The sequence below is a fragment of the Myxocyprinus asiaticus genome, chromosome 16, assembly GCF_019703515.2.
Source record: "Myxocyprinus asiaticus isolate MX2 ecotype Aquarium Trade chromosome 16, UBuf_Myxa_2, whole genome shotgun sequence".
NCBI classification, from domain to species: Eukaryota; Metazoa; Chordata; class Actinopteri; order Cypriniformes; family Catostomidae; genus Myxocyprinus; species Myxocyprinus asiaticus.
The window spans coordinates 21598284-21619124 of record NC_059359.1 but is presented as its reverse complement, the minus strand read 5'-3'; the positions used below and the strand labels follow the sequence as shown (position 1 = coordinate 21619124).

The 20841-nt window shown below is 36.7% G+C and overlaps 1 protein-coding gene across 1 annotated transcript in view; it reads left to right on the top strand.

Annotated features, from left to right (window-relative positions):
* Positions 1 to 203: 203 nt before the first annotated feature.
* Positions 204 to 20841, top strand: part of fam171a1 (family with sequence similarity 171 member A1) — a 65936-nt gene continuing 45298 nt past the window's right edge. The window contains exon 1 of the mRNA XM_051721643.1: positions 204 to 642. Within this exon, the coding sequence (XP_051577603.1) occupies positions 531 to 642 (112 nt within the window). The 5' untranslated portion in view covers positions 204 to 530. The remainder of the gene's footprint in view (positions 643 to 20841) is intronic.

Below are 20841 nucleotides of genomic sequence, written 5' to 3'. Positions count from 1 at the left end.
GTGGAGATGACATGAGGGTGAGTAAATGATGAGAGAATTTTCATTTTTGGGTGAACTATCCCTTTAAGAACGCGTTCGGTCCGTACTGATTTGAAGGTAATTGACAGTAATGGGCAGCAGATGGCGGACTAACCCTTCTCTCTGTAGGACAGAAGGACGCCACCTGGTTACGGCATGGAAACGGTTAAGCTGGTTGAGTTCACTCGCTTTATCTCGGTTGTCTCGAGTTAGTCTCGCGTAGCTAGCTATCTTTGACTTAAACAGCAAAGTTACTGACTGTGGGCGTACCTACGTCTGAGGCTGAGACTAGTCTCGAGTTAACTCCGCGTTAATAGAAAAAAAACAGCGGCAACACTGAGATGCTGGCCGGAGGAGTTTTCTAATCGCCCGTCGGTGTCAATGACATGAACAGAATTGCTAAAATACCAAAATATGGCAGGAAAGCTGTGCTGCAACGCGTCTGTAAATACTCCTGTCGCATAGACAGTCTGCATTGTTGAGAAAATCATTTGAAACTGTAAGCAGCCATAATGCGCGGGGCGGACCGCAACCGCAGGTCTGCCGTGATTGTGCTCTGCCTGCTGGGATGCGATATATGGACAGCGGCCGCTAAAACACTGCAGGAAAACAGCGATGCCAAAGGTAAGAGACACGCCGTTAACACCCGCCAATGCTTCGCTTCAGTATATGTTTATAAAGAATTTCACAAAGGTTGATATCAACTTTGTTTTGGCTTTCGGTGTGGGATTGCCTGAGCTAACTGTTAGCAATCTTAGCTCGCATATAATCATGAAGAGAGACAGACGCTTGATGTTTATCAGCGTCCATAAAACGAACAAATATGGGACGTTTTGAGGGTTTAGTCAAGTTTTGTTTTAACGACGCAAACTTGGGTAATTGTTCTCATCCCCATTAAGCCATGTTTGATATCGGATCTTTTTTTTTTTTTTTTGTGATGCCTGTGCAATGCATCACTTCAGCCTCCAATGCAAATATAATTGTGATTTCATTACTGGAACTAAACGATTTAACTAAAAAGTACTCTAAACAAATCTTAATTTCTTTGTTTATTTGTCTCATAATAATTGTATATTATTTCTGGCTTCAGTATGATAATACATAGAAAGTAATACATGATTTCCATATTTAAAGGGACAGTTCATCCAAAAATAATAATAATAAAAAAAACAAATCTGTCATCATTTAGTCACCCTGAGGTTGTTTCAAACCCGTATGAGTTTCTTTCCTGCATGGAGGCAGGCTGATAATCTCAGTCACTCTTTACTTTTATTGTATGGAGAAAAAAAAAAAAAAGATGCAATGGAAGTGAATTTTGAATCTCTAACATTCTGCCTAACATCTCCTTTTGAACGTGGATTTTGTCATGAAAATAGCTATACAAGCAGGCATGACATATAAACAAACAATTAAACATCTCCGTTTGTGTTCCATGGAAGAACAATATAAGGGTGAGTAAATGGTGGTCTCTGTGCATTAAGAAGACGCTCGAAATTTGTGCGAGAGATCCCCCATGAATCTCCTGCTTGTCCACATTAATGTTCTGTTGAAGAACTGCCATTGTCATATTATGAGTTCACAGTTTTACGTTTTTATAATCCATTTATCATATTAATGAAACAATGTCACAGATGACAGGTTGCAAGAACCTGTTTAAATGATATAACAGCTGGTACAGCTCAGCACTTGATAGTAGATTTATTCAGCAGCTCTTTGACAGTCAGTTTGGTTAAATCCTCCTTGTCTGAACTTGTAATGTGAGGGATACTGTTAAACCCCAACCTCCATCTTGATTGACACTCTTTTCCCCTACATCTCTTCATCTCCTGCTGCTGAGCAGAGGCAGCACAGATGGGTCTGCTGCTCTCTCTTCTGTAGGACAGTAGACTAGCACATTGTATGCTTGAGTATGCAAAACAGGGCTTTGCTGCCTTTTATCCGGGGTGTGCCACTTCCTCATGGGATCTGGAAAGCGAATGCTGTGTGTGGCCTTAACATAGTATAGTCAGGCCTAGAATGGGTTTTGCCTTGCAGCTTTCTGAATCTTATTGGCTACCATTTTTATCCACTGTTCTTAATTGGAATGTAGTGTGACAAAGCTTTGGAATCTGTTGCTATTACTGCATTTGTGTTTTTATGTTTGTTTGTTTTTTTGGTAATAAAACCTAATTTAACCTCATTTTGTTTCTAGAGCAATTAGTTTTCTAAAAAAATTAATGACCACCTATGTGGACAGTGGGACTAAGGTGTGAAATTTTAAATAATACCAAGCTATAGAAAGTAACATTTTCTTCATCAAATCGTTTGTTTCCAGGAATGTTGGTTATTCATGTTTTTGAGACCTTACAGGCATTACAGCTGATTTTCTGTAAAGCTGAATAAATAATTCTTATTATAAGCATCATCCAATCACTGCCAACCATGTTCAAATAAAATGTAGCTGTGATGAGGAGGAGGGCGTGGCCGGGTTGTGAGGGTGCACGGCCGGCGCTGAATCAGATGATCAGCGGGAGAGCAAGATAAAGGGGATCCGGAGATGCCAGTTCAAGAGAGAGAGAGACTGCCCGCCCGCCTTTTGTCTTATCAACATATGGTATTATTTTAACATATTTTACTGTCAACACAGTAGAAAAAAATGTCAGAGACCTCTGTCACTCAAAATTATAAGCCAAAATATACGAACAAACGAAAACTGTTGGCTTACTATACTGTAAGATTAAATAAAAATTTAGGCTATTTAAAACATCCATGCAAGAATAGGATGTCGTTGACTGATGACGGTTTCAGTACCGAACGTCTCTCCTCCAAAATCTGACCACAAAGGCTGAATACTCTCTCTGAAGGTACGCTCGTGACTAGGATGCAAAGAACATATCTTGCCAGGTTGCTCAGGGCAGGGAATTGGGAACCGTGTGAACGCCACCATTGCAGAACGTTTTGTTCACTTGATAGTTCAAGTTTCAGGGTCCTATACTCCTGAAGCTGGATATCCAAGTATTTTGATCCATATGATTCTTCAGTATCATCCTCCCAATCTGCAAATTTACGGAGAACAGCCAGCCTTTTGGCAGGTGTCGGCTGAACATCCTCACCATCTGTATCAAACTGTAAATCTGCGATCATCTCCTTGACTCCCTGTATCACCTCCTGTCACCCTCTTTCATCCATAATTTTAAAACCTCGCAGATTTGGTGTCAGAAAGGTTGCTATTTGGTAAAGCATGTGAACAGAATGTGGTGAAGTGTTGTCTGTTGACAGTAATTCCTAATGCCGTGTCACACAGACGGATGTAATTTCAGAGAGCAGAGGGTCCATTGTGGCTGATGTACAGTGCTCAATTAATCTCACTGATCACGGAAGAACCAGTGAGGCACTTGGAGCTGTGTTATCGGTTTCCAAGTCGTCAGTTGCCTCTTTGAAGAGTTTAAGGACTGATATGAGAGACTTGAGCGTGTTGGTGCTGATGCAAAAACAGAATTCATTATGTCAAAATTTGAGTTCCATCGTGTCTCAATGGATTGTTTCAGTGACTTTTTCAGCTTGCCCTCATGTCCTGAATGTTTGAAATATGTGGACCAACTTTTTAACATAAGCGAGGAGCCCAGCCACCTCTGGTGACATTTCCATCACGGCAGGAGCAAACGCACTGGACAGCGTCACGTTTAGTATGTGCACTGTGCAATTTAGTGTTGTGAGTCCTCGTAGGGCACAGACCATGTTGGCTCCACGATCTGTGACAAAAACTCTCTCTGCCCATTTCTGTCACATCAGTGCCAAATACTCTTGAGATTCTGCAGTAGGTGCCTTCAAATTTTTTCACCTGTCTTTGAGGTGTTTGGGTCAAAAGGGGCAGCAAAAAGCACTCTTGAATGTAGCACAGATTGGTCATTAATGTTATGAATAGTTGCCGAAAGAAAGGACGTTTTGCGATAGGTTTCTGTCCATATGTCTGCAGTAATTGTGCATCCAAACTTGGATATTATTGCAGTGATTTTGTCAACAACATTTCTACGTAGATTCTGAGCCCTCGTTTCAACATTTCTTGATACTGTTGTTGGGTGTGGTAGTATCTCACTAACATGGAATTTTCCTATTTTCGCTGCTTGGTTGAAAAAATGTTGGGCTAGCTGATTGAAACCTTTTCCAGACACAGTATCATATGGTCGAATGTCTTGACAAACAAATTCAACACATTTTTCTGTGGTCTCTTTTTTTGAGCTGCTCTGGCACCAGCTTGGACTTTGTAAATGTCAGTTTAGTTTGTCCCTTTGTGATGAGGCATGAGTGTTGCCTTAAACCAGAGGTTCCAGTCTTGTGGCTGCTGAATGGGACAACTTTCAGACATTTATCACATTGCGCAAAGGGTAGTTTATTTCCACCTGCGTCTATGACATGTGAAAATGATACCCATACATCGGACTTGCCTGAGGTTGGCTTCTTGGCACTAAACTGACTATTTTCCAATCCAACTTAAACATCTTTTGATGACAGCATATCCACGTTTTGTTCTGTCATTCTTATCGACTACCTGTATAGCCTACTCTGATGACTATATTATGGACGTGCTGCGCGCACGGACGAGTGCTTTCAGCGTCATATGTCATATGTTAAAAAATAATAATAATATATACATTGGTGGCCAAAAGTTTGGAATAATGTACAGATTTTGCTCTTATGGAAAGAAATTGGTACTTTTATTCAACTGATCACAATGTATAGTCAGGACATTAATAACATGAAAAATTACTATTACAATTTGAAAAAAAATTTCAACTACTTCAAAGTGTTCTCATCACAAAATCCTCCACGTGCAGCAATGACAGCTTTGCAGATCCTTGGCATTCTAGCTGTCAGTTTGTCCAGATACTCAGGTGACATTTCATCCCACGCTTCCTGTAGCACTTGCCATAGATGTGGCTGTCTTGTCGGGCACTTCTCACGCACCTTACAGTCTAGCTGATCCTACAAAAGCTCAATGGTGTTAAAATCCATAACACTCTTTTCCAATTATCTGTTTTCCAATGTCTGTGTTTCTTTGCCCACTCTAACCTTTTTCTTTTTGTTTTTCTGTTTCAAAAGTGGCTTTTTCTTTGCAATTCTTCCCATAAGGCCTGTACCCCTGAGTCTTCTCTTTACTGTTGTACATGAAACTGGTGCTGAGCGGGTAGAATTCAGTGAAGCTGTCAGCTGAGGACATATGAGGTGTCTATTTCTCAAACTAGACTCTGATGTACTTATCCTCTTGTTTAGTTGTACATCTGGGCCTTACACATCTCTTTCTGTCCTTGTTATAGCCAGTTGTCCTTTGTCTTTGAAGACTGTAGTGTACACCTTTGTATGAAATCATCAGTTTTTTGGCAATTTCAAGCATTGTATAGCCTTCATTCCTCAAAACAATGATTGACTGATGAGTTTCTAGAGAAAGCTGTTTCTTTTTTGCCATTTTTGACCTAATATTGACCTTAAGACATGCCAGTCTATTGCATACTGTGGCAACTCAAAACAAACACAAAGACAATGTTAAGCTTCATTTAATGAACCAAATAGCTTTCAGCAGTGTTTGATATAATGGCAAGTGATTTTCTATAGGGATGTGCGCTACGACTAATTTGACTTGTTTAAACAGAAGTTTTATAACTGACTAAAGAGAAAACAACCTTCAGAAAACAGTAAAAAAAAAAAAAAAATTATGCGACCCATTTAAAATACTTAATCTATTCCAAATCCGACGCTAAATTCCACTGAAATGGGGCATTTATCTGTGATGTGCTCCCCTTGAATTATGATCATTGTACATTAAATATAGAACATGACACGCATTCACTGAATCAACATTAGCGAATATTTAATAGACATATTTATTGAAAACAATTGCATGAATATTGCAGGATCAATGGAACAACCATTAAAAGCCTGTTTTAAATGGAAATCACCAAGTAAAAGTTACTTAACTTATTAAAACAGTCAGGACATTGTTGAAAATAATTAACAGGTAGACTAAGCCAAATCTATGAGAGAGAAAAAAATGTGCTGAAAAGTTGCGCGCATTTCAGGACGTGTAGTCGTGCATTAACCATTGATCTAATATGTCAGCTGTTCATTAAAGAACGTTAACCATTAACAGTTAAGAAAAAAATAGCTGTAGGATAGAAAACATAGGCCTGTGATGCAGCCTGCAATAAACCTAATGTACTCTAAACATGACATGCACACAGAATAAAAGATAGTTTAACACGTCAAGCAGTCGGCACCTCGTTGAAAATAGCCTTCTTAATCAGCAGATTAAAAAATTGCATACCTATTCTAAAACAGTTATTTTCTAGGCTACTTACTCAAAAACATAATTTTTTGATGAGTAAAATTAACACGTCGACATGGTCCGGTGAAAGACAGGATTTGACTCGCCTGAGGCGTCTATCCTGCGCTTGAAAATCCTGCCCAGCGGAAAAATAATGTACAAGCATGCACAGATGTAAAGAAGACTCAAATGTTAAAACATCCTTAGGGACTTTAAAACATTTGGAAAGCTGATTCCCGCACCACCGAACTGATTTCATAACTACTTTGCTGAGTTGCTTGTCTAGCGAGAGGATATTTTCCTGCGCGCGCCGCGAGAGAGAGGGAAGAAGCACGCGCAGCCTGAGGTGAAATTAAACTCTGTATCTGCTCCAGATATCCTCTTTTTTTAAATAATATTTGTATTATTAATTCTATTTAAAATATGTAACATTAATATGACAGTAATTTAAGTGCAGCCTCTGTAAAAATATAGTCAAATGTAAATGTATAAATTATTATCAGTTTAATAGGGGGAAATATTAACCGACTAGTAATTCCAGTGTCGACTAGCAGCATCCTAACCGTTTAGTCGACTAGTCAACTAGTTTCGCACATCCCTAATTTTCTAGTACCAAATTAGCAATTTAGCATGATTACTCAAGGATAAGGTGTTGAAGTGATGGCTGATGGAAATGGGGCCTGTCTAGATTTGATCAAAAAAAATTTTTCAAATAGTGATGGTGCTGTTTTTTTACATCAGTAATGTCCTGACTATACTTTGTGATCAGTTGAATGCCATTTTGGTGAATTAAAATACCAATTTCCTTCTGAAACATCAAAATCTGTACATTATTCCAAACTTTGGCTGCCAGTGTATATACACTACCGGTCAAAAGTTTTGAAACGCTTGACTGAAATATTTCTCATGATCTTAAAAATCTTTTGATCTGAAGGAGTATGCTTAAATGTTTTAAATTAGATTTGTAGACAAAAATATAATTGTGCCACCATATTAATTTAATTATAAAACTAAAATTTAATAAAAAATAAGTTTTTGAAATTGATGACTTGGACCAAATAATAAAGAAAAGCAGCCAATAAGTGCCCAACATAGATAGGAACTCCTTCAATACTGTTTAAAAAGTATCCCAGGGTGATACCTCAAGAAGTTGGTTGAGAAAATGCCAAGAGTACATGTCTGCAAATTCTAGGCAAAGGGTGACTACTTTGAAGATGCTAAAATATAACACAGTTTTGATTTATTTTGGATTTTGTTTAGTCACAACATAATTCCCATAGTTCCATTTATGTTATTCCATAGTTTTGATGACTTTACTATTATTCTAAAATGTGAAAAAAAAAAAAATTATAATAAAGAATGAGGAAGTGTTTCAAAACTTGACCGGTAGTGTGTGTGTGTGTGTGTGTGTGTGTGTGTGTTATATATATTTTAAATAAAAGGCTATTGTCAGACCGCCCACCCAAAATACACCAGAGTTACCGACCGCTACCGTCTTTAATTCTAATCTAATCTGGTCCCGCGGGAGAGCCGCTGGAATGCAGACCTCTAATTGGATGCTCCCTTGCTCCCTATTTAGTGAATGACTTAACCTCCAGTGTGCTGTCTGTCTTCACTGGTCTCAGAACAGTTTGAAATGCACCTTTTTTTTCCACCCTAACTCCACATAAAGCCTCTGAAAGCAAAATTTTTCAGCTTTTGAGCCCATTTATTCTCAGCGTGAAAATGTACAGTAAATATATAGGAATGCTTTAACTAATGTTAATGAATAGAAGCGTATTTCACAGTGATAACAAAATGAAACATAACAAATTGTAAATTAAAATTAAGCTAAATGACCCACAGATGTGTTAGTTGAAAGTTAGTTATTTTGAATAACATGCTTTTACTTCTGTTGAGGAAATGCAGTGCCAGTTTCCACACATATAGACATGTTTATCAGGTTGCTGACTTGCGAAAAATTTACGGATTATTTAAAGCAGCATATTAAATGAAACTAGAGACTCTTTACAACCAAACAGGTTTCAATGAAGAAACTTAAGAGATTTCTTACCAGAGGGACTTTTGCTGGCACTGCATCCTTAGGAGCGCTTCAAGGAAATCGATGGCATGCTGTTATGTCATGTGACTTGGTGCGACAGAAGTTAACCCTTTAAATGACAGTCTAGAGTCTTGTGAACAGTATTCAGTTAGTTTTTGTTCATTTAAAGTATGCGTTGTGTATAGCAAAGCCAAAATACAGTGTCCACGCATGATTAATATATGCATTTAAAAAAATAAATGTATTAGCTTTTAACATTTTTATGTGCAAATCTTTAGTTTTGTTATATTTAAATTTTCTTGCTATCATTTGACACGTTTCTTTAATGTAAGGTAATAATCAATCTTCATAAACATCTTCAGTCATATGGACTGTTCTTTATCAAACTGGCACAAATATAATTTATTACATTGTATTCTAATTGAGTTTAATTCTCAATCATAATTATTATATAATCAAAAAAGCTGGTCTGACAGAAGAAACATGCATTGTTATGATAATGCCTAAAACTTGTCTGTATGCCTCATGCATCTTTAAAGGGGTTTGCCAAGGTGACTTTTTCTAACTTTTTGTTGTTATTGTTGTGTGTAATTCATCAGTCAGAGGAAAGAGCCTAGATTAAAGAAATGTTCCGGGTTCAATAGAAGTTACGCTCAATCGAATGCATTTGTGGTATAATATTGATTTACCACAAAAAACAAAAAAAAAACAAAAAAAAAACTTGCCCCTCCTTTTCTTAAAAAAAAAAACTATGGAAATGAATGGGGCCAATCCGTAAAACGTTAAAATACTCACTGTTTCAAAAGTATAGCCACAAGACATAAACAATATGTGTTAACATGATTTTAGTGTGATTAAATCTGTTACTAACTTTTTCTAACTTGAGCAGTTAAAACCTAAAACCCTAAAATGACTGACAAAATGATTTAAACCACTTTACAGCTCAAATAATACATGGGTTTTAACAAAAGAATTAATGTGCTTTTGAAAGTTCTTTTAAAAGTGCTTTTGTAAAATGAAAAGCTTCACATTTCTGTCTTTTAACCCTCCAAAAATTGGGCCCATTCACTTCCATTGTAAGTGCCTCACTGTAAACTCGATTTTTAAAAAAAAAATTTTTTTAAAGAAAAGGAAGGACGAGTCAAAATTATTTTTTGTAATCAGCATTTCCCCACAATACTGTTAATTGAGCTTAACTTCTATTAAACACTGAATATTCCTGTAAGACCTCTAAAAAAACAAAAAAAACAAGCTGCATGGCTTGGAAATCAGTTAACATACTGTAGGCTACAGTTTAGTAAATTATACTCTTTCTGGAATGGAAGTCATAAAAAAAACACTCACTTTGTTGTATAAAACAACAATTACATACTGCAAACTATTTTTTTGTGTGTTTTTGTTTGTATTTTTTTTAATGACACCCATATTGACAATTGTCCTTATACCGACAACCAAATATTTACAGTAAGCAGTCGTAAATTGTCACACATGCACCCAAATACAGAGACTGAATGGACCCCTTAATAGTTTCCTGCTATAATGCATTGGGACTTAGAACAATGGGTCTTAGGAAACCAGACAGGTTTTTGAGTTTGGGAGACTCATAAAGCTTGGTAAAAAAAAATAAAAAATAAGTCTAGTGTTTCCCCTTATTAATTATCTGTATTGGAGATTGTGGTGTAGTCTTTGGATTTTGGGTATTGCTGTAGTATTGCATAAGGGGAGGATGCCGAGTCTTTGTTTGCCCCTCAGCATTTCAAAGCATTTCATGCACATGGGGGACCTCTGTTGTGCTTAATTTTTTATGGGGTTATGTTTTCAGTGGACACTCAGACATTTTGTCATCTCTGATTACCAAAACCAGACTGTTTCCCATGGGCAAACCAGTCAGACAACTGTCTCTCGCTCTTTCTCCTACAGACACAAGTATTATCTTGCAAATACATATAATGGACTCTTATGCCACTCTAAATATGACTATTTAAAGACGTTCTGAAGAGGCTTGGAGAGTTTAACAATGCTAAAAGAGGTTTAATTTTAGGTGTGGCTGTTTTACTAGCACTTATTCAGAGCCATCGTTTGTCCTTATTTAAAAATAAAATAAAAAATAGCAGTAGTTTAAGGCCTATTCGCACCGAGAATTAATTTTAGGTACGAATGTTCGTTCCGAACGAGCTTTTGAATAGGAACAATGGAGTCCAATGGCGCTTTTCACACCGGATCCGACAAATTGTCCGCCAACAATCCGAGGTTTTTTTTTTATTATTATTTTTATTTTTTTAGGTAGAGCAGTCCGATTTATTTATTTTTTTTCTCTTCAGACTGCGATGAAAACTGACTGACCAATGAGGCTTTTGTCATTTTGCCAGAATCGCTGCTGCTGCATAATTCAGCGTGTTGGTGGTGCTAATCAACCGGTAACCAGGTGCAAATATGCAGTAAATAAATAATATAGAAACTGGAAACACATTCTTTTTTTAGAATATTTATCTAATGTGCTGATACCTCATATGCACATATATATACACACACACATACACACACTACCGGTCAAAAGTTTTGAAACACTTGACTGAAATGTTTCTCATGATCTTAAAAATCTTTTGATCTGAAGGCGTATGCTTAAATGTTTGAAATTAGTTTTGTAGACAAAAATATAATTGTGCCACCATATTAATAATTTATTTCATTATAAATCTAAAATTTAATTTTAAAAAAAGTTTTTGATATTGATGACTTGGACCAAATAATAAAGAAAAGCAGCCAGTAAGTGCCCAACATATAGATGGGAACTCCTTCAATACTGTTTAAAAAGTATCCCAGGGTGATACCTCAAGAAGTTGTTGAGAAACATTTCTGAAGATTTGAGAAGAGTACATTTCTGAAAATTCTAGGCAAAGGGTGATTACTTTGAAGATGCTAAAATATAACATAGTTTTGATTTATTTTGGATTTTGTTCAGTCACAACATACTTCCCATAGTTCCATTTGTTATTCCATAGTTTTGATGACTTTACTATTATTCTAAAATGTGAAAAAAAAATGATAATAAAGAAGTGTTTTAAAACTTTTGACCGATTGTGTGTGTGTGTGTGTGTCTGTATGTACAGTATGTCTGTATGTAGAAAAAATTAAGAGACCACTGCAAAATTATCAATTTCTCTGGATTTACTATTTATAAGTATATGTGTTTGAGTAAAATGAACTTATTCTATAAAATACTGACAATATTTCTCCCAAATTCCAAATAAAAATATTGTCATTTAGAGCATTTATTTGCAGAAAATGACAACTGGTCAAAACAAAAAAAAAAGATGCAGTGTTTTCAGACTTCGAATAATGCAAAGAAAACAAGTTCATATTCATTTTTAAACAACACAGTACTAATGTTTTAACTTCAGTTCAGAAATCAATATTTGGTGGAATAACCCTGATTTTCAATCACTGCTTTCATGCACCTTGGCATGCACTCTACCAGTCTTTCACATTGCTGTTGTGCCACTCCTGGCACAAAATTTCAAGCAGCTCTGCTTTGTTTGATGGCTTGTGGCGATCCATCTTCCTCTTGATTACATTCCAGAGGTTTTCAATGGGGTTCAGGTCTGGAGATTGGGCTGGCCATGACAGGGTCTTGAGCCGGTGGTCCTCCATCCACACCTTGATTGACCTGGCTGTGTGGCATGTAGAATTGTGCTGCTTGAAAAAACAATCCTCAGAGTTGGGGAACATTGTCAGAGCACAAGGAAGCAAGTTTTCCTCCAGGATAACCTTGTACATAGCTTGATTCATGTGTCCTTCGTAGTGTTATCAAAGGTACCGGTACTTTGGTACCAAGTCGATACTAAAATAACAAAGATGTAACAATACCAGTGTTTCTGCAGTACCGAGCACTGACACAATCCGGTACCAGCGCGCAGTATGACTGGCACACCACTGCTTTAAAATGCTCATTTTGAGCATGTGCTCTGTTACTCCTTGCACTGAAATGGCCAATTAATCAAATTAAAATGCATGAGTCCTAATGTGATTTATTAAACCGCTAAAGGCTGCAATCTTAGTGTGGAAGAGATGCATACTTTAAATAAATCCGACAGCTCATCTACTAGAAACTCCACAGACATTGAAAATGATTCACGTTGTATCAGATGACAGAGCAGAGCACTAATCTACTGTGAACCGCAGCACATGTAAACTATATATTAATATAATTAAATTACAGCATTTGCGCTTTAATCTCAACTCAGCTTGAGCATTTAAAACAACAGAGTTGACCAGAGTGCTTCACAGTAATGCAATTTAAAACATAACATTTCAAAATCACCACATACACAAACACCAGTACACTAAAATACAAACACTTCAAAACTCTGTCCTAAATTTCATTTGTCAGACTCAAAGGCCAGTGTAAAGAGATGAGATTTCAGATGTGGCTTAAAAGTCTCTGTGTCACAAACTGTTTATCCGGAAAGTGAAGATTCAGGCCAAAAAAAAAAATACACGTCATAAAAAAAGCACATTTCAAAATATAAGCTAGAGCCCTGAAATTCAAGAAATTGTGAAGAAATATATTACTACTGTATAGTAAAATGTAATATTCACTGTAATGATGATAATATTATTAATAATTTAGCAATATCACAAGCAAGACTGCTGTTGAATAAAAGTTAACAAAAAAATGACATGTTGAAAAGTTCTATTTTCACTTGTGAAGTTTAAGAATGAATTGATCAGGCACCATTTTGATGATGAAACGAAATTAAACTCTAAAACATAGAGTTCTGGAAAAAAAATAACAAAGGAAAACATGATTTGGTAAAGAAAAAAAAATCAGACTTAATCTTAAGCAATGCATCCTTGATTGAGAAACACTTGAAGGAAACATGGATATCTTTTAATTTATTATTTACATTGAAATGTAATTTTTAAATAGGCTAAAGAGGTGTGTTCAATATCACATTGTCATATTGGCATATTTATGCTGTGGTACCGAAATTATCAAGAACCATGAAATTTCACTGGTATCGTTACCGACTACTAAAATTTTGGTACCGTGACAACACTAGTCCTTCACAAAGACAAATCTGCCCAATTCCAGCCTTGCTGAAGCACCCCCAAGATCATCACCGATCCTCCACCTGGTCATCTAATGGTTAGACGGAGACCGGGAGAGGCCTTTACAGTGTCTCGCACTCACTGTAAAACTTGGTGGAGGATTGGTGATGAATATGAAATAATTAAATAAAGAAAAGACCATGAGGCTGTGTCTTCGTTTTTATTATTTGTAATGTTATGCATCATATTTTCTGCTATGCCTGTTTTACTTAATGAACATTTATTCCATGTGTATGTATGTCACTGTACCTTGTGTTGTATTACACTAATTGTACTTACTATTGAACTTAACTTGCACTTGCACTGTACACACACACATCCTTTTCTGTCTCTTCTTCTGCGCTAGCACCTATACTATTTCAGCCACCTTGAGAGCTTGGCAGTACAACACTGTAGATGTTGAACTTTGTATGACAAATTGCTTGCTATGTTCCTCATTTGTAAGTCGCTTTGGATAAAAGCATCTGCTAAATGACTAAATGTAAATGTATTGTCCAGGCATTAAAATAAAGAGAATCTGGGTTCGAGGGTTCATTTGAAAGCAAAATACATTCATAAATATGAAGACAGAAGACATGGTATGAATACAACAGCGCTCTTTACTCCTCTCACGCACACACAAACCACAGATTCTATATTCCTCTAAATGCATCAAAAACATGGAAAGAACATAATGAAACTGTTAGGCCAAATTAGGTAAATAAATGCCTTAAATGCAGTAAATATATTAATCTCATGCATTGACAGGTGAATGCTTAAGGATCCATGCACCAGAATAAATGTTTGTAGAACAGCTAATGTACAGGGGTGAAATTGTTTTTTTCATTTTATTCATTTATTCACTGATTTATAAAGTGTGAGAGTTACATTTGATTGGTAGCACTTATAGATCAGTAATTTATGTACAGTGCTGTGAAAGTATTTGGCCCCATCCTGATTTCTTCTGTTTTTGTGTATATCTCATACTAAATTGTTTCAAAAATTCTAACAAAATCTTACATAAAACAAAAGCAATCTGAGTAAACACAAAATACAGTTTTTAAATGATAATGTTATTAATTGAAGCAAAAAAGTTTTCCAGTACCAACTTGGCTTCTGTGTAAAAGTATTTGCCCCCTTAGTTACTAAATCCCCAAATCTATGAAACTGGGGTTCATAATGGGGTTCAGCTGGACTAGACTCACCCCGGCCTGATTACTGCCAGCCGTCTTCAATCAAATCAACACCTAACTAGAGCTTTTTCAGCAGCATGAAGTTGGCTAAAAGGTTTCACCCAGTAGCACACTATGCCACACTCTAAAGAAATTCCAGAAATGATGAGCAAAAAGGTGATTGAAATACATCAGTCTGGGAAGGGTTACAAAGCTATTTCAAAGGCTCTGGGACTCCAAAGAACCACAGTGAGAGCCATTATCTCCAAATTGAGAAAACTTGGCACAGTAGCGAGCCTTCCCAGAAGTGGCCGACTTTCCAAAATTCCTCCAAGAGCACAGAGATGACTCATCCAGGAAGTCACAAAAAGCCAAGGACAACATCCAAGGAACTGATGGCCTCTCTCGCATCAATAAATGTCACTGTTCATGACTCCAATATCAGAAAGACACTGGGCAAAAATGGCATTCATGGAAGAGTGGCGAGGTGAAAACCACTGCTAACCCACAAGAACATTAAGGCTCTTATGAATTTTGCCAAAACACACCTTGATGATCCTCAAACCTTTTGGGAGAATGTTCTGTGGACTGATGAGTCGAAAGTGGAACTGTTTGGAAGATAGGGGTCCTGTTACATCTGCCATAAATCAAACACAGAATTCCACAAAAAGAACATCATACCTACAGTCAAGCATGGTGGTGGTAGTGTGATGGTTTGGGGATGCTTTGCTGCTTCAGGGCCAGGGTGACTTGCAATAGTTGAGGGGAAAATGAATTCTGCTCTCTACCAGAAAATCCTAAAGGAGAACGTCTGGTCATCAGTCCGTGAGTTGAAGTTCAAGCGCAACTGGATTATGCAGCAAGACAATGATCCAAAGCATAGGAGTAAGTCCACATCTGAATGGCTCAAAAGAAGCTAAATTTAAGTTTTGGAGTGGCCTAGTCAAAGTCCTGACATGAACCCGATTGAGATGCTGTGGCAGGACCTTAAATGGGCAGTTCATGCTCGAAAACCCTCCAGTGTGGCTGAAGTAAAGCAGTTCTGCAAAGAAGGGTGGGCAAAATTCCACCACAGCATTGTGAAAGATTGATCTCCAGTTATCGGAAACGTTTGGTTGCTGTTGTTGCTGCTAAAGGTGGCACAACCAGCTATTAAGTTTAAGGGGGCAGTTAGTTTTTCACATGGGTGATATAGGTGTTGGATAACTTTTTTTGTTTCAATAAATATATATATATTTGAAAATTGTGTTTTGTGTGTACTCCAGTTTCCTTTGTTTTGTTATCTCGTTTGAAGATCTAAAATAAATGTAGTATTAAAAAAAAAAAATAGAAGAAATCAGGAAGGGGGCAAATACTTCACATATATGTATATTTAAATCAGAATGTATATATGGAAGTATATGTTTCAAATTGCCATATAAATGTAGCCTACTTTCATGACCTATTAAGCATAACATTTATAATGTAATACTTGATAGTTATCATAAAGTGTTGATCTAATCTACTGGATATGTAGAAAGAACCTGCACACTTCAAGTCAGTTAAAATGAAAGAAACAGTTTTTAATACGACTGATGTGTTTGTTGTAAAGATGTTCATGGATATGTTTGGGGAGGAAAGGTACAAGAATCAAAACAAATATCCTCATGACAGAACTTTGGGAATTTTTTTTTTGTAGATCTGATTCGAAATTTTATGAGTTATTTTGTTTTAATGCCTGTGAAACATGAAACCGCATACACGGCTGCACTGAACAGCAGTCTTAACTTTAAGCACAGCCTAGACTGGGTGAATGAGTATAGAGCTCTCTCATTCTCACACACACACACACATACTCTAACTGTGTGTCCTTTTATAGAGGGAGAGAAAGAGAGAGAGAGACAACCAGTCTGCTTCACATCTGGAAAAGTCATTTTTCCGCAGAATGGTTAGACACGCTTGTTTTAAAGTACATAAATCTGAAAAAGAAATCAATCTTGGCTAATTGTGGTTTTTTATTACCTTTTTATGTCTCTAAAATAATAATTAAAAAACACTGTAAAAAAATACAATATATTTAATACTATATAGTTATGCTTTTAGTCAGCATGATGCAATGACCAAATAAGAAATGACTTTTAAATCACTGCAGAAGGGTTTCTGTTCTTGGAGAACATCTTTTATGAATGTGAACACTACAATGTGAGGCTGAGATTAAACAAGTTGCACTGTAGTGGGCCGTTCCCTGAAATGGGACACAAACTTCCCACCAAGAGAAGCAAAGTTCATGACCCAAAGAATCTCAGCTGCCTTTATTTAGCACCAACTAAATGCTGTATATGTAGATAATAGAAGTTATTTACTGACATCATTGTTGTGGCACAGTAACTTGAAACTGTTACTCTTGTTCATGTAGACTATAAGAGACTCATGTTTTTTTCTGCATTAAATGATTGACTGTGTGAGTACAATGACTGCACAATATACTTGGCTAAGTATTGTACTGCAAGCACTTGCCGTTGGTCTTGCATAGCAACATTTCTACACGTATCTAGACTACTTTTGTGTGATCTTACATGTTTTGGAAATATTTATTGCTGGCCGTCAACTTTTTGGGAATGTACTGCTAAATTTAAATTGCTTCCCCAATGATGTCAATGTCATGATGTCACAATTTTTAGAAACATGCTGGCCGTGATCTAGCCTATATGAAATGGAATGCGAGTACAATATCTCAGTTATCTTTGTTTCTTGCTTTCTCTCACCATCTCACTTTCTGTCTCTGATGCACACACTATAACCTTGTGTAACCTTGACCATTAAAACAGGGTTTCACATTAATCAATAATATGGTTTCTCGAGGTATTCCTAAGCGATAGAATCTAGCACAATATCCAGCATATTGACCGATCACTCTCTTCATTACTTCACACAAGATTCTGCTCTAGGGGTTAATGATGCCTGCCGTCTAGGACAGGCATAAGTGCTAATGCTGGTTTGGGTATTAAATGTCTTTGTGATGTCTGGTCATGAGTGGATCTTATTTAGGTAGAATTTGACCTGGTGACTTCAAATTTGTGAGCAAAGGTAGATCAATTCTGCTGAGAAATTTAGCAGAGCATAGATATGTCAGTCTTTACAATAATTAAGTTTGGCAATATAGTGTGTAATTTGGTGGTGAAATGTGTAATTTCTGCATCATTAAACTGAACTGCAAAATAATGGTTTCCTGAACACACTCACCATCTTCTACTGGTCAACCAAACAGATAGGCCTGCACAGGTACACATACCATTGGTTGTGTCAGGCTGATCGTGATGCTCAAACAAAGAGCAATGTTTTGATAGTGCCACAAAGCCAAAGTCTTTACACTTTTGGGGGAAATCAACCTACAAATACTTTATTTATAGTTGACTGCATATAAAGTATTTTAACATCTGAGCAATTATACACTTCATGTCTGGAAACTGAATCTATGCACCGAAAAAAAATGTTTTTGTGGTGAAGTGAAGCAGAAAAGATTCAGTATTTTCTACACTAAGTAAGCATGATCTTGAAAATATTTAATTCTGTATTTGTTCTTAAATTCAAACATGTATTACAAATGAATGCTCTAGCTTATATGTAAATATCAGAATCAGAATGAGCTTCATTGCCAAGTGTTCTCACATACACAAGGAATTTTTTGGTGATGGGAGAAACAAGTGCACACAGAACATTACAGTGAGACACCGATAAAACAAGGTAAGAGTATAAATAGACATACAAATAATAGGACATAGAATGGTGTATGTACATGTGCAAGTGGGAATGTATGTGCAAGATAGGGGTATGTACAGTTAGTGAAATACATATGTGAATTTACATATGTACATGAGATATGTATTTACATTATTGCACTATGGGGGAGTCCTGAAGGCAGTTTAATTGTTCATGAGGAAAATGGCCTGAGGGTAAAAACTGTTCCTGTGCCTGGATGTCCTGGCACTGAGTGCTCTGTAGAGCTAGAGAGCAACAGTTCAAAGAGGGAGTGGGCAGGGTGTGTGGGGTCAAAAGTGATTCTATCTGCACGTTTCCTCACTCTGGAGATGTATTAGGATGTTCATGATTATTTGTTATCTTTACAATGCTTCATCATGTATCAGTCTTCAAGTAGAAATCCTTATCATATTTGAGTACATTTCATAGATAAATAAAATAAGTAAATTTGGCTTGACTTTTTCGAAACTGGTGTTCCCAGCATGGCTTGAATAATTAATGAGCTTGCATGGCTTCACTGTTTGCAAGTTTATTTACACCATTTTTATTGGTGATTTTGCTTTTATGTTCGGTAATGTCTTATTTCATTTTCTACTCAATTACCTGTTCATGATATAAATGATTTGTTTTGCGCACCACATGTGAAATGTTCCAATAAAATGTTCATTTAAATGTTCCTAAATGTACATCAGATTTGTAAGTAAAAGTTACTGAATTTACTGAAATATTTAAGTTAAATATACACACTTAAAACATTTTTATGTCATGAAGTAGATTTTACTTAATTTTATACCATTTAAATGTACTTAGAAAAATTTTCTTACTAGTCTTTTTTTCAGTGTGTAATGTTTAGCTAGTCGAGATAAAGGTTTTGATTAAGCTGAGTTACTTAGTCTACATCACAGCAGAGTGTGAGACACTCTCAAGATGATCATATAGTGACTTATTATTACTCTGTTCAAACCATTCCCATTTCCTCTATATCCCTCCTTTATTTCTGTCCCTTTGCCCACTGCATTGCAGCATCATGAAAGTTCTGCATCTGCACAAACTATTAAAGACCTCCCTTTTTATCATGGTTCGAAAGCCACAGCTGCAGTTGTACACATGTCGTCCTGCTCTTCTAAGGCTGTAATAGGAAGTCATGCTCTTTGACACAGCATATGAAACAAAATGTAACAGTAAGGTTTTTGGATTAGACCTGTAAACTCTGTCTGTACCTCACACTTCAGCTCTGAAGACAATGGGGAATTGTACCGTTGGGCTCATATCATATTACCTCTGCCCCGGGGGGGGGGGGGGGGGGGGGGGGAGAGAGAGGACACAAGGAAGAATCAGATTTTGAGAATGCAAATCTAGTATGCTAAAACTGTTGCTGCTGTATTTATAATTGAGGGGCTTTTATTATAATGTTGTTTACCTTAAATTACACTTGCACTTATTCACACACACAGCGACAAAAGAGATCAGTCTTTTTTGGTCTAAAAAGGTTTGTGATTGTTTGTGTCTGGGATCACATACTGTAGCCCTGAGGTGCTTATGTGTTGAACTTTAAGCCTTCTTACTGGATCTGATGTAAAATGTATGTAAAAGCATTTCGGTACTATATGGTACATGGCATTCATAGGTAATAGATTTAATGATGTCCAAGTGCGCTCGCTTCCCACAATGTTTAATCATTGCAATCGGTTCTCATGGTTGTTGCATAATTGTGATTTGACCAACTATAACTGCGTGGTACATTTTGAACCGTTAGTTTCCACAATATGAATATGGGTAAGTAATGACACTTCATATACATTAGTGATGTATGTGGTAGAGATAAAGACAGTGTGTAATACTGTCCAGTATTGGACTTCGTTTTACCATTGTATGCTGCATTTATGCTACATTTAAACCATGTTATGAAATTAAAGTTACTCCATACTTTAGCTTCACTCTAGAGGCATATGGGAAGAGAGTGATAAAGAGTGAAACATGAAAGAGGGTTTACAGACCCCATAAAATTGCTTAACGAGTGCAGTTTTCTTTCACTTTTTGATATTTCCTATTGAAACAGGATGCTTGGGTAGGGCATATCGAAAACCGATATGCTAGTACTTGCTAGACAGGAGGAATGAGGGGGAGGGACATTAACCCCTTTCCCACGTACAGTCCTGGTACTTTACCCTTAGGAACTTTTTAGATGAGAACTCTTAAGATGAACTGCACACTAGAGCAGACTTTTGCCTCTTGCATTCACACGCATATAAGTAACCCTGATAACGTCATCTAGTGTCGACCATTTTTCATGTGACATTATTTGCAAACACGATTCAACACTGAAAACCCTAATAAGTTAATTGCACTCATCTGATTGAGTAAACTCATTCCCTCAATTCCACTGAGTAATGGGGTCTCCCAAAACTTGAGTATTTAAGTTCAATTAACTTGGTTTTCAAGTAGAGTGAACTTAACTATTTAAGTTGATTTAACTACATGCA